A 15964-nucleotide genomic window follows, 5' to 3' on the forward strand; every position below is an offset into this window, starting at 1 on the left:
GGATTGGATTCCCATCAGAGGACCGGAAAGGCTTCTGTTGCGCTCTCAGGTGCCACACTGATGTCTGACGATGTCGACATTCAGCAAGAAATTCTGCAGAGAACTCTGCAGGAGGTAGTGCAGGAGGAGAATGATGAGGTGGCTAACCCATGTGTCATTTGTCTGGAGCCCGTCTCAGAAAGCGCTCTCGCCGTGCCTTGCCAGCATGCGAATTTCGATTTTTTATGCCTTATGAGCTGGCTCGAACAGCGCCGCACTTGTCCCCTTTGTATGTTGCAGGGTGTCGTTTCACATTCTCAGGGCTAATCCAAAGGTTTCAGGTAAGAGCGACGTGCAGTCGGTGAAGTACGACCTCAACTGTTCGGAAGGCCCAAAGATTTACCAGCTACCTGAGCTTCCTCCTCCAACCACCAATACCCAATCCTCTACAACACATTTCCCGCAAGGTTTTGGAACGCGACATGGTCCTCACCGCCGACGACGCCCTCCAAGCCCGCGGCCACAAACGCCCAATGACCCCCTTCTACGACGGCAAAATGTGTACCGTCATCAGCTATATTCGCTCCGAGTTGGCTCTAATCGCATTTCGCAATATCGCGAATTTACCCCCGACATGTTCAATCGCGAAGAAGATCTCGTTTCGCGCGCCCGCAAATGGATACGGCGTGAGTTGAAGGTCTTCGCTTTCCTGAACACAGAGTCAGAGACCGAGACAGGCTCACTCAGGGACCGGGTGACTCGGCCTGGGCAACAGAGACTAGAGAACCGCCGGAGCAATAACGCCGAGTTTCTTCTGGAATATGTCATTGCTATTCTACGCACTGTGGATATTAAAGGTAGTGCCGGTCAGGCTGAAGATCTCTTACGAGATTTCCTAGGGAGGGATAACGCACGCCTTTTTTTGCATGAGTTGCAGGCCTGGCTTCGGAGCCCTTTTACGTCCCTGGAGGACTGGGATCGCAATGTCCAGTATGAGGATGCAGCTCCCAGAGTCGGTACTAGTACAGGTCGTCAGGATCCATTGACATCCGACCGGACATCGACTCCTGTGTACCGGGGTCGTGGGCGCGGCTTCCGCGATGGCGTGACAAAATCTCACTATCTACGAAGACCACAGCACCAAGGGAGATCCAATGATCCCTTGGCGCGGGCAAGGAGGTTGCAACATGCGCGGAATCGATACGCTCCTGACTAAGGATCTCTCATTATCTCATGAAGTTTATTAATTATGTAATGTCCTTGGAATTAGATATATAGATGAACGCTTCCTCTGTGACAAGTTGGTATCTATAATAATGATGCTCTTGGGTCATTGCTCGTGAGATGCTGAAAGCTAGCGGAGGTACCTGATCTTTCACCTCCTGCGAAAACGTCCTGCGCCTCGGCCTTTGGTACCTCTGTTTCGAATTTTCAATGATCGGTAATTGGCATGCGCTTCAGGATTGACCTTCCGTTCTCGTGGTTTCTTATTTTCATCTGTTTTGGTCTGAGGCTGTGATGCTTTCTGTTGGTCTTTAGGCTGGGGCTCAGAGACTCCGATGGCCTCCTTGATCTTCTCAGAAAAGCTCTTGCTCCTTGTAATGGACTTGACCTGTTCTGTGTACTCGGGATCAGAGTCCACATCTCCATCGGACAGTGTATGAAGCGAATCGATATCGTCAAAGGCGTCGGCCCATATCTCTTCATGATTTTTTTCGGAATTTAGGCGTTGTGTTTCTGGGACTGCCGCGAGCTCGTCGTCGCTTTGCTTTTCATTGCTATCATTTCCCTTGGGGGGATCTGATAAATGCGGTTCGGGTTTCGATTTCGAGACGACCGGTTTCATGTGCACTCGGCGTGTTGTTCGCTTCTGGCCTTTCTTCTTGAACGGCCGCCCGGTGTTATTGTCTGGTATCTGGCTATCACCAACTTCGACATTTGATGCAGCTGCTTGTTCGGCTTCTATCTCATAAAGCACGTCTAGCTCATCCTGCAACTGCTCTTCTTCCATGTCTCGTAGGCCTTGCACTAAAGCCGATAAACCCTTGCCAACGAACTGCGCTGGCTTTCGCACGGGCATCGGACTCAATTCCCCAGCATTACTGGAGGAGTTGGTAGGACCGTAGCGTGCGGCGTTGGATCGTCGCAGGAAAGATGGTGTGTCCGACTCTGCAGTTTCTTGTGGATTTGCTTCTGCATCGGACCGTTTTTCTTGAGCCCCTGCCTCTGGATCGTTCTCGTTTTCCACCATGGCAGCAAAGCGTAGCGTTGTTGGGGTGGCAAAGAGTGTTGAGAGCATATACTTTTTCCCTGACGAAGCAGGCGTCCGTTCAGCTCTAGGGCTTTCTTCTTCCTCCTCTTCCTCTTCAGGAATGGTATCCATAGTTCTTCGCTTTGATGGAGTCTGAATAGCCGCCCCTTGGATACTTGCAATCCTATTAGCCGAGGGGGTTACAGTACTACCACCAGAATCAGAGAGAAGATCGAACAGGCCAAGCGCCTTTCCATCTCTTTGAGGAGTGGGACCAATGGCTGTCTTCAGCGGGGAGGAGGACTGTTGATGAGTAGACGGGCTAAATAGCCTGCGGAATATTGACGGTGAGTCGTATGGGTCAACCTGGGAGGGATGAGAGCTCTCCGCCCGTGGTTTTGACGGCGTCGTAAAGGGTCCCTTTGTCGTCTTGCGAGGAGAGCTCGTGTTGTAGTCATTCCCAGGGCCTGTAGGAGACCCGTGCTTGCGTTTTTTGGGGCGGTCATCCGGCTTTACATCTTGTGACTGGCGTTGTTTCCCGTGTTTGGATGACGCTTCGAGGGATTTAAGTCGTGAGTATTCCTTATATTTGGCCGCTGGAATGAAAATAGAGGTTAGTCAAACTGATTGCGCAGTGACAAGCAAGAGGAGTGGAACAAGACATACCTATTTCAGGAACCTTCTTGATATCGCTACGCTCTGCTTTTTTCCCTTCATTGGCAGCTGCAAAATCTCTCTCCCACTCTTTCAGTTCTGCTCGTAGGTTGGATGAGAGTGTTGCAATTTCTGAGACATCAACGCTGGCCATTATTGCATGTTGAGACTAAATGGACAGTGGAAGAGGCCTGGAAGAAATACGCAGTTGAACAACAGCAAAGTAAAATAAGACACTAGCACAAGGAAGCATTAAGATGATCGTAATGGGAGACTACTAAACAGTTGCTCGTCCGTCGCGTGCGCGAAATCAATTAACGCGGGTCTGTACCGCGGATGACGTAGCGTGTTTCGACCGGATTCACATGACTACTGTATAGGGATTCAATCTTCATCTCACGTCCACGCTAGGTATTGCTATCATTATCGTGTCATTCTAGTGATTTATCAAGTTTAGACTTTGAAATTCCCAGGTAATCCTCCATTCTCTCACCAACTCGTCAGCCCTCGTTGTCTGTCAAACCCTCCTCTTAATTGAGATTCCGGATGCACTACCTTCCCTTGTAAGAGAGTGTATTTAACCACACCCTCGCAGTGCTCTGGCTTGATCCTTGCCAGCCAAATCAATTGCTCCTCTTTCTTCCGATAGATCAGGACATTGGCCGAGAACTTGTGGCCGCCCACGTGGGAAACGAAGAAAATCCCCACTCCGCCCGGTCGTTCATCGTCTGCATCTCGATACAACCCGAGAGGTCGTAAATGTCGTTCCAGCTCTCGCTTGATCAAAGGAGCGGTGATACCACACCGCGCATCTCGCCGTTTATGAGAGCAAAGAAGTACCACGTAATCATATTTGCATGGCCGCGACGGTAACCGAGAGCTGGCAGGTTTTCCATCCGGACTAGACTGCGGAGCGTCGATGAAGCAGTCCACGAGCTCTTTCACATCATCGCTCGTTACTGAGTCAACAAATGTAAATGAAGGTAAAAGCAACACGGTGCTTCCGTTCGGCCTTTGATGACCACAGTCTGTGTCATGGTCCGGTTCTTGGAGGTTCGATGCGGAGACCATTATTCTCTGGTTACCTTAGTTGCATCCAGGGCAGATAGGTGTCTTGTAAAATGAGAATTCAAGAATACATACTCCGTGTTTTGATTTGGCAGAGGTGCGATCAAAGGCTTCCATTAAGCTCCCTTTTTCGTCCTCGACATGTTGCTTCCAATCTGATTTGCCGGTAGCTACCAGGACATGTGTGTTCACCGGTTTCAAGTGCCCATACAGCGGTTTCAAGGTCTCGACTTTTACTTTCGGAGGGAAATGTGTTGTACAGTCAGCGCAGTCCTTCTTACAGTCTGGGCCATCCTCTGCTGGGTCCACGGTCGGGAAAACATAGTTCTCGCGGTGGATGCCACCCAGCGACAAGAGGGAGCGCAACATGATACTCGAGTTTCTCGGAATCAATTCGAAGCTTGGGTAGTATAGTAAAATTGTGTTGCAAATAACTATGTAAAAGAGGGATCGAAAAACAGAAAATTAAGACAATTAACGACTATATGCTTATAGGCAGTTGGAAGGCTGATATATACTAACAGAGGGGTTCGGAGAAGCCCAGAATACTCCGAAGCCGAGCTCCGAACTAGGTACCTTGATTATCTCAATTGCACTAGTAAGAATGAGTTATAATGAGTTACAATGAACACTTCCTGCAGCGAGTATAGAACAACAATAGTATCTACGTGGTAGGTGAATGAAGTGGCATGATACACGATGCTAATACGGAGTAGTGGAGCCTGATGGTACTAGGCACCTATATTTGACGGACATGCAGTATCCAAAATCAGTGCCTATTTTCCATCACAGTCTAGATCGAGATAAAAGATTGTAGCCTAGCATGGATATCAGGACTAACTCCGTGCTAACGTAGGCCCGACTATAACGCCTATCAATCGGGCTTTCTGGGGTCGTAGACGAACAGCTGAATCCCCTTACGGCATATATTACCCAATGTGGTAAATACACCCGGTGGGCCTCACGTAAGCTCTTTTTTTATTTATTTTTGGTTGAGTACTAAAAAAACAAACAAAAAAAAAAAAAAAAAAAAAAAAAAAAAAAAATTAAAAAAAAAAAAGAGGTGAGCTGTGCTGAGTCTCCACTCATGATCGAGGGAAACGGGGAAACGAAGAACCATGACGGCCACTGATTCCCCGCCATCAAAGACTGAGACCTGCTCTTTTCCTCCCAATTCTGTCCAATCCCCATCCTGTTGCGACCATGACAGATGTCCAGCAGCATCTCGAGGCTCCTCACCCAGAGCCTCAGCCGGAACAGCGTGTCCGAAAGAGACGTCGCCGGACAATGGCCTGTACGCAATGTCGCAGTAGGAAGCTCCGCTGCGATCGCGATTATCCCATCTGCGGCCGCTGTCAGAAAAGCAAAACGCCCAACAGCTGTACCTATGAAGACGGCTTCCTTTGGCAGCAACCCAATACGGTTGCTTCACCCGCGTTCCCCGACCGAGGTTCCACTGCCGCCATGGCTCACTTGCCCCGACTCGATCGGACGAACGCTGCCCCGGACTCGGGGATAAGCTCTCATCCCACTCGGGCGCTCCCAACAACGGCACCCAGAGGAGAAAAACGAGACAAATTTCTGGAAACCGTCTTGGGAGCCCCTAGGGCGGCAGTGGACCAGGAGTCCTATGTGAATAGAGAGGTGCTACAGCGTCCCAGACATACTTCCGAGCATCCTCGGGACGCACTATCACGCCCACGCCCTGTCAAAGATGATGATAGTCCCCCGTCTCCCTCGCAGCAACTTGTTATCATGCCTCGGATCATCATGAGAGGAAAGGAAACCAAAACACGTTACAATGGATCGGGGATATTCGCCAATCTAATTGCACAGGTATTGCCCAGAAGTGCCGTATGGCCTTCCTCGTAGAAAGTACACATAATTACATATATATGCTGACGACGGTACTAGTTCCCGGATATTAAGTCCTTTGCTGAAGACATTCGACTAGCCAGTCCTCAGCTTTCAGCATTGCGGCCGGATCTATCGAGAGTAAATAGAGGACTGTGGAAGACGAAGCCGCTCAATGAATCCTTTCCGGTGCCTGACACTATATCACTAACTAATATGGTCCCGTCCCGTTGGGTAGTGGATGAATTGGTTGCTCTGTATCTGACTTATATCGAGTCCACCCACCGGATTCTTCATGTTCCCTCCTTTCTTAAAGAACTCGATGAGTTCTGGACGCAGAAAGACAACCCCGACTTAGTAATGCCTCGCTTTGTTGTTCAACTGCTCTTAGTTCTCGCCTGTGCCTGGAACCTGACCGATATTGATTCCCTTCAGGCGAAGAATGAGGCCCCGCTGGCCTGTTACACAGCAATTGAATGGGTTCTTCACGCCGAGAAATGGATCGAGAACGCCCATATCAAGCGCCCGGAGATCACAACACTCCGTCTTTATATCCTTTTGATCATTGCACACAACACCCATGGAATGAAACGTAGCAAGGCATGGCTTGCCACGGGGACTCTGGCTAAGCAGGCCATGATGGCTGGGTACCATCGAGACCCTAGTATGTACACCAGGATTTCCGTTTTCAACAAAGAGATGCGCCGGCGAATTTGGACGACCATTGTAGAACTCGACCTCCAAGTGTCACTAGAGCGAGGGATGCCACCCGCTATCCAGGAATCCGATTACGACACGACGCCTGCTCTAAACATAAATGATAACGAAATTCATGAGGCGAGTATAGAGCTTCCTGCAGGAAGGCCACCCCACGAAATGACGGATTCATCCTTCCAGTCTGTTTTGGCCCAGTCACTCCCATTGCGGTTAAGAGCCTGTGAGTTGATGCACTCTCCACGGATCAGCTGCCGCTATGACGAGATTCTTCGCATGGACTGGGAGTTGAATCGATATCTCTCGAACATTCCTTCCTGGTCCACCTCGAATGTCGAAGACTCGCAGGCCCAGCACAAAATTGTCTTGATTAAGGCTATGCTGGAAACCAAGATTGGACAGAGTCTCTTATCCATCCATACTCCCTTTGCCATCGAGGCCCAACGAGAGTCGTTATTCGCCCCGTCTGCTCGGACTCGGCTGGAGGTGGCCACCATGATTCTAACCACCCAGAGACAATTATACGAAAGATCACAACAGCTATCCCTCTGTAACTTGGGTGACTGGACAATGCAAGCTTATTGTTCCGTATGCCAGTTGCTTCATGCTGAATGTAATGGGCAATGTGAGTCTTCTCTCTAAATAGCCGGGACTTGGACGAAGCTTACCGTTTATTATCTCTCTCTTGCGGCACCTCCCTCGTTAGCAAGCTCCCCGGAATGCCGGAGTCTCTGATTTCATTGGTGGAGACAATCTTGATCTGCCTAGAGACGCGCCTCCTCCTCGTGGTCAAAGGCGCAAAAGAGTACTTTTTCATGTCCACCATCTTGGCTTTGGCCAAAGTGACTCTCTGGCCGGAGCAGGCGAACGTGTATAAGCAGGAAGTTGTCGAACGTGTAATCTTCTTTGCCCAAACTCTCTTCTCGCGGCATGCAAATTGCGCTCACCTGGGGGACTACGGTATGGGTAGCTTCAAAAATAATCAAGTATGCTGTTTTCCGTTGACTATCTCTTCGATTGATATATGTGCTAAATTTACTTTTTTTTTTTTTTTTTTTTTTTCGAAAGGTTCCAGGTTTAAATGCAGATCTAAGCCCAGGACATCAAATAGGACTACCTTTTCCGCTGGATCTGAATACGTTGCCTACAGAATTTGTCATGCTGGTAAGTTCGGCTGTGCCAGATTTTGTCCATGGTTTAAATTGACTTCACCACAGCAATCTGAAGAAGGGGACCCGTTCCTGGATGCATTTGACTGGACAGATCTAACGGGTATTACCTTTGAATGATCGTGTGAAAAGATAGGGTGAATTCAACCACAGGCATGTGCTTGGTGAGCCCGAAGAACGGGCGGAACACAGGAGAATTCATATAGAATAATCGCATTGCGACTACCGTTGATATCCCTAGACGGCTTGTTTACTTCTACGAAGCGACATAAATGCCTGTGGTTTTTTATTTTTTTTTTTGGGAAATACCTTCCAGGTGTTCCAACGAATAGTCCAGCATTGCTCGCACACACAAGAACATGCTTCCAGTAATGCTAACTTGAAGCAAGGAGTGCAAATGTAATCGATTTGTACATCCCCCCCAAGCTGGGACATTCCCAGTACCAGCGTCCCATGTCTTCTTATTATTTAATGCGGGAGAGGGGATGCTCAGCTCTTACCTTCATACAGGTATATCGCTACCCATCATCAAAGCATAATTAATTCCAATTTAAACCAACCCCCATTCATCAGAATAATGTGACCAAGGCGCCCTTGTTCGTTGCCTTTGCAGCTTATGCGCTTGCAGCTACCAGCAACAGGCAGGCCCTCCCTTGACAGCATCTCGAGCCGCATGAACGATCTCAATTGCGCGTTGGTAAACTACAACGGCGGAGTTACAGGAACAATCCCCACTGGAAGTAGCGCTTATCATGTTGCGAAAGGGATCGCCGACACCCGGGCTAATGTGCAAGGTGCCTAGCTTTCACAGATAGGAATGCCGAAGACCCGGAAGGTGTGGAGACGATTGGACCCTATATTATGGATACGGTGCGTCTTGGCACTGAGAAGGCGAGTGGCCTATTTATTACACAAGTCGAATCAATTCATTCCAGGACTAATATTATCAGTTAGGCGCGACAAACCAAAGAGGCTAGGCTAGGAAACGTTGCCCATTCTATGATGAGCAACATCAACGAGGAGAGGAAGGGCTTGTCAAAGGGCATGAAGAGGATGGCCGAGAGCGAGTATAAGAAGTATCAGCCTACTTACGACTGAATTGACAGCGCATTCGAGGGGCTAGTGAGAGTCTACAGTGACGAGTAGATCTGGAATGGATTGATTTTGTCGGGCTGTGCTCATGACTGACACTTGTGATATTGCTCCACCGGAGGTATTGGGTCGGTCAACACGTAGCTCGGTCCTTCTTTAAATTGATCTAGAACAGTTAGGATTACAGCTGGATACAATTAGTATAGGATCATTCTCCAGCAGAGCCCATATTTATCGGGCGATGCTCAACACTTCCAAGCTCCTGGACTACAGGAATATGCTTTGGCTTTCGGTGGGTTGGTATTGACGAACTTCACATTAATATTTTTCAGCTCAGCCTGATATCATGTACTGCCATTAACGTAGGCGATACCTTTAAGAATAAGTTGATATGGACAATTATAATAATCCGACTGCAGTCAACGCGTCAACTGAGCTTTAAGATCTGAGAAGCACGTGTAAGTAACCCATGCAATGGTTGGGCCCTCCTAACTTTTGTCCAGCAGCAGACTGGAGCTATGTCGAACTCGCATATTTCTCTAGTCCCAGTTACCAAGGCATTTGGTTGCACAAATGATTGTTCAATCTCTATTCCACGGGTTCGCTCTTAGATTCATGAATGCACATTTATCGAACACCCGTTTTCTGAAACTATTATACGTTGTCTATTTCATGCAATCTCTTGCAGACGAGGCGTCTACTCTCACCCAATCTACATTCAGGATAGTGTTCGTCTCAACAAAACAGTACCGATCGAGCTACCTCATCGGGCTATTCCTTTTGGATTGCCAAGTGCGGCATTGTCTGGATTTGGATTTCAATTGCCTAATCTAGCAACGGAGTCTGCATTGACCTTCTACACTCAGTTAGCCTGTGCAGATCAAGGACCAAATTAAGAATGCTTCCAGACTGCACTTATCCGTATAGCCGAGATACTTTCTTTGCCATACTTCCTGTTAGCTGGTCAACCCATGCTTGATTGCCGAATATCCGCGTGAAGCTTCTCCTGATCCCATCATTCTCTGAATACCCCGCACCTGGGCCTGCAGCTGCACGCAGTACATCATGCCAGTGAGATGAACTGCATGGCTGATCCTATTTATTGTCTCCTTGCTTCGTCAGGTCCATGCGGTGCTACTTTCTAATTATACCGACCATGTTGGCGGCCGGCTAAGTCACCCGAACCGATACACAGTGGCTTATATGGAGTGGCCGACATCAACGGAGATAAAACAGTCTGAGGTACTACAGAGCGATGTTATTGCTATTAGTAAACAGAAAAAGAGTGATGTATTTATACAGCTACTTTACAACAGCATGACTAATGCATGTAAGTCGGAAATACGATATACTTGACACAGAGCGAGTCTATTATATGGAAGGAGGATAGGGAGATAAGGAAATCGGGTTGAGGATTGCATGTAATCATCATCGAAAGAGGGGCCCATTGTTATCCTCGCGATGTCGCCGTCGATTTCTGGTACAATCGGGTAATGAAATGAGTGAATGTACTAGAATACGACGGTATCTGTCAACAATAATCCAGTGGACGATATTGCATCAGTTTATTTAGTCAAACTCCCCGTTTATATCTTTTAATCAAGCCGAGTGTACATTGAATAAATATTTCTGAGAAGTAATGTATAATTCTTTGCACTGCCCCAAGCGGAACCTTCGGCTAGCCGGTCTTATTGGATAGGATATAGCTATTCTCCTCCGCTGTACGTCACACAAGTCGTCTCTCTTCTCTGGATCAAACTTGCCAAGATCAGGATTATAAATTGGGATCTTTCCTCAGGGTGTCCTGGGCATAATTATCGACTATACACCCTGTAAACTGCGCAATCACCGCCGTTGGTTGTTTTTAACTCCTGTGAATCGTGGGTAGCCATTATGATAAATTCTATTAAGGAGCTTATTTGTACTTCAATCCTCGCTTCTATCCTTTCAAGCTCTTCTAGTTCTTATTAATGCTCAGACCGGCTGTGGTTCGTGGTTTGATTGACTCCCTCCTCCTAGTTCATCACTCTTAAGATACCAGATAACCCAGTCCGGATCTGATCGACTGCAGCATTATTGCATCGTTGCTGACCTCCAGAATCACATCCGTGGATCCCTCATACTCGAAGGAGCCGCTTGGGAAAATGTATGTTAGTCCCGATTTCGACGCCTTAATCTATTCCTCGACACCATGATCGACCGGCTGTCGGAATGGGTTTCAATTGACGTCAAAATAGGGTCCAGAGTGGAGTGATTGACCCTTGGCGCCGATCGCATCTGCAGAACCGAACCCCCCACGATGTCCAAGAGATGCGCACTGTCTTGGTCCTGTGTCCGCGAGGTCTTCTCGATGCAAACTCGAGGTATACCAGCCTCGACTGGGATTCTGACTGACGCTGGAGGCCCGACAAGGGGTGTGGTCACGTGCGACACGCAACGTGATTGGAAGCCCGGAAGAGCAGGAACAGCTGTGATTGGCTGCGGATTTGAAGGCCGCCAGGGTCAGAGAGGGTCTGAGGAAACCAGGGACCGGCAGGTTCCAACGCGGTACAGCGAGGTACCAGCAAGGTACTTTCAATTAATCTTTAAGAACTTGGTCTATCTGTACCTTGGCATTGATGATATCACAGAGTAATGCAGTGATTGATAAAGGGAGAGTTATGATGGACAAGGAGCAACAAGAAAAAAAACCCAAAAAACAAAAAGCACTAAACTATCAAGGCTCCTCCTCGCCAGGCACCCGCCATTTCCCAAAACGTCTCCCTAGGCCCTGGGGTTGCACAATGGATCGCCTCGTGCCGCCCCTCTCCATTCTCTCACCGATTTTTTTTTTCATCTCCTTCCGTTCTTTTCTGTACCCCCCGGGTTTACCAAAGCAATTCATTCATTACTTGAAGGATTGAGCCTGAGCCATGCTCCTCACGCGAGTCCGGCTGCTCATCCTCGTCCTGCTTGTCGCGTCGCTTCCCTTCCTGGCTTCTACCCTGACGGCCCAACTGTACCGGCTGCTCCGGCTGCCCTTCATATGGGATATCTCCGCTGCCGATTCCATGATCTCGCAGGAGCGTGATCAATTCGACATCACTTTCCGCTCCTACCCCGTCAATGGTTCGACCACCGACTCCGATCAGATTCCCGCCCGACTGCATCACATCCACTTGGGAGACTCTCCGTTACGGCCCGAGTGGCTAGTCGCCCGATCTGAATGTCTAGCTCACCATCCGGACTGGGAGGCTTACCTCTGGGATGATGCGGCGGCCACGCGCCTCGTCCACGAGGATTTCCCCGACCTAGTTGACCTCTGGAAAAATTACCCGTACCTGGTCCAGCGTGTGGACGCGCTCCGATATATGGTGTTGTACAAGTACGGAGGTATGTCGGAGATTTTTTAGTAACAGAATAAACAAATTTTTTTTTTTTTTTTTTTTTTTTCAATTTAAAAAAATATCAAAATAATAAATATGAAAGAAAACCAAGGCTAATGACAACAGGCGCCATTCTAGACTTCGACCTGGTCTGTCGACGATCACTCGACCCGCTCCGTCGATTCGAGTTCGTCGCTCCTGCTGCCTATCCGTCGGGATTCTCGGTTGGCATGCTCCTTTCGACGCCCAACAGTTCCTTCGTGCACGAACTCGTTGACAACCTACCGGCGTTCAATCGCCGATGGTTCTATCTCCCGTACGCGACGGTCATGTTCAGTGCGGGATGCCATTACGCATCGTGCGTGTACCCCAATTATCTATATATCCCGGAAAACCAGGGATGTACCTGCTAATCGAAGTAGAACGATATTCACATCGCAGCGCAATCGCACCGCGCTGCGCATTCTCTCCGGACCGCCGGAGCATCGAACGATGCATATGCTAAATGGCTTCGTCGAGACGCCTCTCTTCCGACACTTGGGGACATCATCGTGGCATGGATCGGACATCGCCATGCTGAATGTTTTTAATACTCTTGGAAAGAATTGGATGTATATGACATTTTTGGGTATGAGCATTGGTGTGATTGGACTTATCATTTTGGCGATGTTGGGATTTGCGCGACGGACTCCTCCGGAGCGTAACGCCACGGTACTCAAATCGGCATAAGCGGCATAAGCGGCATGATTGGCTTATAACTTTCTTGGTGTACTCATCCTTCCATAGCGTATGATATCATGTCATCACTACTTAATTAATAAATTCATCTCAACTACTACCAATAATCTCCACGTCAAGACCATATCACAACTTCCTCAGATCATTATACCACATGTACCGACTGATAATCAAGTACAGCACTCGATCCCAGGAATACTGACTTGCATGCTGCGCAAACAGCTCTCTCGACTGGAAATACTTCCCCCACGGGGTCACCAGGAGAACATGGTCCGGATCCACATCCGCTCCATCCCGGGGAGACGAGAACAGAGCCGCGACGATGCGCCACGCGAACGGCACACTTGTGGGGAGCAAGTCGGCCAGACCGGCGTATTTCCGAAGCAGAAATTTGGTCTGTAATGCGTATGCGGGGATGGATTTGGATTCGATATATTTTCTATTCTCGTTATTCTCATCCTTACTCATCGAAACCCTGTAAGGAGGGAGGGGTGGATACCTCACACCACTGTTCACGGCACGATGGTTTATATGTCCGGAGATTCCGCCATCGTCGAATGTGACGATCTAAATAACCAACTAGTATTAGTCATGTCGATCATTGAACAGAATAGGATGGATATATATATGATGGATGGCGGTATTCCGTACCAGATCTGCCTTCCATCGTCGCACGTGGTCATCCACTAGCTCCGAAATCAGATCCTCCTTCCACCACTGGGTCGGATTATCTTGTAACTCGTAGTGATCGAGACTGACGCATCGGTCAGCGGGGATACCTGCGCTGGAACAGGCACGTTTGAGTTCTGCTCGTCGGGTTTGACCCTTTCCATCGTAATCACCTTCACAATCTATATTAGTCCAGTTCCCGAGGTAGAAGTTTTTAAGATAAGCTGAAAAGAGAAGTTAGGGTGTACCGCATGACAAAACTAATAGCGACCGACGCACGGACGGGTCATCACTGCGATATAGCAAACTCGGACTGAAGAAGAGCGATTCATCATCAGGATGGGCTGTGACATAGAGGATGCTGGTCGATTTCCGGAAGTCTCGGGAGACGAGAAGCGGATGGTTGGCGAGATGGTAGGCGAGTAGATGGTAGAGGATGAGAGGGACGACGACGAAAGTGACGAGGAGGGGAACTGCGATTCGAGAGGGTCGTTTTGCGACGCGACGCACGAGATGTTTGGCCTTGGAAATCATGGTGTGGGAAATAAGGAAAGTCGGATGTGATGCGGAGTGGAGTAGCATTCAAGGGATGTTTTTTTCTTTTCGCTGGTGGTGGTTTGTGCAACCACACTTGCATTCCATCACGTCACATCGATTTCATCAGTTTGTCATGGTTATGGGCTCTCTCAGGGTTATTGTTGGATATTGCTGACCCTTTCTTTTGTTTGACTGATTAAGAGATATCGCTGTCTTTGTTGTGATCTGCGAGAATTACATTCTATTAGTTCCGCGGGCTATTCCGTATTCGACTCTGCTACTATTAGTAAACGTAATCGGACACCGAACTGCAAAGGAGACCGAGTTGCAACGTGTCGACCATAAAATTACGCGTATTCGCAAGTATCGATCCTTCATTGAATTAGGTCTCTGCTCTAACTAAACTACCAAAACGTCTCGCTTTTTATATAGACGAGGTAAACAAACAAAGACTAAAGTAACTCATATAGGAAATATACACGATCCGATAATGTTGTATTTTCAACAACATTTGACCGAGGCAGGTGCTGAATAATCAATATTACCATAGCTAGTGTCAACACCGACTTTTTTCACCTCTCCCCCAAACTACATTATCTCAATTTTCGAAGCCATTGTTTAATCGATATTACTATTATTATTAAAATGACTTCTATCTCAAAGGATGAAAGAATGAAAATAGCTATCGAAGCATGGAATAGTAATCATTTTCAGTTAAAAAATGCCTGTGCTAAGGTATTTAATGTGCCTCCGCGGACTCTTTATTATCGACTTTAAGGAATGACTGCGCGCAAAGATATACTTGCTAATAGCCAAAAATTATCTATTTTTAAAAAGGACACCTTAAAGGAATTCATTATTAGTATAGCTAAGCGTGGTCTGCCTCCACAAAACTCCCAAGCTCAATATCTTGCTGGTTTATTAGTCTCTGCACGTTAAACGCCTTCATCATCCCAGGCCTCTATCTAAGATTTAGTAATATTAAAGTTAAAAATCAAGTTAAAAACACTAACTCTACCATTTTCTTCCAGTAGTAACGTTGCACACTTATACGGGTCGGAACTCTACAAGTGGTTCTCAGCGGTCACCCTACTTTGTCCATACTTCGAACGTTTGACCTTGTTCACCTTCAATCTTTAACTTTGCACTAATTAATGGAATACCATATGTTCTTTCCCTGGGCTTTCGTGTTTTACATATGGTAGCATGTCCCGCGACGGTTGATCCTCCGGCCTGCCTGCTTGTTTCTTAGCTGTTGCTTGAGTGCCTTTTGACTTGCTCAGTTCGTTTTACTGCGCTATACTACCTTTCGCTTTGTCTACACTTTACTACCTGTTTACGAGCGACCTTGGGAACTCGAGCCAGTCGTTTATCCATCTTCTTTGTTTTTAGACCTTGAATAGCCGTGGTTAGCTAACTTGGTCGTCTCCTTTATCTCCACCCTTCTCCAGGGACCCTGTTAAAGTATTTCGCATCCACTTTCCTCACTTGTCGCGTTGGGCGGTGACCTACTGGACTGGGTAACCACCTTTACGGCCTTGTTTAATATTTAAATACTACCCTGGAAGCTTCTTACTCCGCTCCTTGCCCCTGGGCAAACGGCTTCCCGCTGCTGAACCGGAGGGAGCTTCGACCGATTTACTGCCTGAGGCTTTCCTGGGTTAAGGATTTACCTCCATGAGCTCATGCCAGGATCTTCAGAGAGCGAACTTGGGTATCAGATAGTTGTGTTCTACAATGTCCGGTGTACGGGGTCCTACACCAACAACCTAGATACCGAGACTGTTTATCAAGCTTAATATATCTGGGAACATTCAGCCCCGGGTTCCGAATGATCTCGGGATTATCTATTAGATTGGAATATAAACGATCCA

At 47.9% G+C, this 15964-nt stretch overlaps 5 protein-coding genes across 5 annotated transcripts; 3 read left to right on the plus strand and 2 right to left on the minus strand.

The window, feature by feature from the left end:
- Positions 1-60: 60 nt before the first annotated feature.
- On the plus strand, positions 61-1195 carry ATNIH1004_007432 (RING finger domain protein; the record flags this gene model as incomplete). The annotated part of the gene is made up of 2 exons (XM_033572056.1): positions 61-268; positions 321-1195. The coding sequence occupies 2 exons, from the start codon at positions 61-63 to the stop codon at positions 1193-1195; spliced, it is 1083 nt and encodes a 360-aa protein (XP_033425371.1).
- Positions 1196-1354: 159 nt separating this feature from the next.
- sld2 lies at positions 1355-4321 on the minus strand (the record flags this gene model as incomplete). The annotated part of the gene is made up of 4 exons (XM_033572057.1): positions 1355-2826; positions 2897-3053; positions 3440-3961; positions 4028-4321. 4 exons carry the CDS (start codon positions 4319-4321, stop codon positions 1355-1357), a joined length of 2445 nt encoding a protein of 814 aa, XP_033425372.1.
- An 834-nt stretch (positions 4322-5155) lies between these two features.
- On the plus strand, positions 5156-8787 carry ATNIH1004_007434 (putative C6 transcription factor; the record flags this gene model as incomplete). Its single annotated transcript, XM_033572058.1, has 5 exons — positions 5156-5806; positions 5867-7079; positions 7151-7480; positions 8492-8559; positions 8644-8787. The coding sequence occupies 5 exons, from the start codon at positions 5156-5158 to the stop codon at positions 8785-8787; spliced, it is 2406 nt and encodes an 801-aa protein (XP_033425373.1).
- A 2906-nt stretch (positions 8788-11693) lies between these two features.
- ATNIH1004_007435 (glycosyltransferase family 32 protein) lies at positions 11694-12875 on the plus strand (the record flags this gene model as incomplete). The annotated part of the gene is made up of 3 exons (XM_033572059.1): positions 11694-12153; positions 12273-12504; positions 12569-12875. The coding sequence occupies 3 exons, from the start codon at positions 11694-11696 to the stop codon at positions 12873-12875; spliced, it is 999 nt and encodes a 332-aa protein (XP_033425374.1).
- A 135-nt stretch (positions 12876-13010) lies between these two features.
- On the minus strand, positions 13011-14087 carry ATNIH1004_007436 (PIG-L family deacetylase; the record flags this gene model as incomplete). The annotated part of the gene is made up of 3 exons (XM_033572060.1): positions 13011-13451; positions 13536-13777; positions 13829-14087. 3 exons carry the CDS (start codon positions 14085-14087, stop codon positions 13011-13013), a joined length of 942 nt encoding a protein of 313 aa, XP_033425375.1.
- Between the last annotated feature and the right edge of the window lie 1877 nt (positions 14088-15964).

The sequence above is a fragment of the Aspergillus tanneri genome (assembly GCF_003426965.1).
Source record: "Aspergillus tanneri strain NIH1004 chromosome Unknown AapTan_7_pilon_pilon_pilon, whole genome shotgun sequence".
NCBI classification, from domain to species: Eukaryota; Fungi; Ascomycota; class Eurotiomycetes; order Eurotiales; family Aspergillaceae; genus Aspergillus; species Aspergillus tanneri.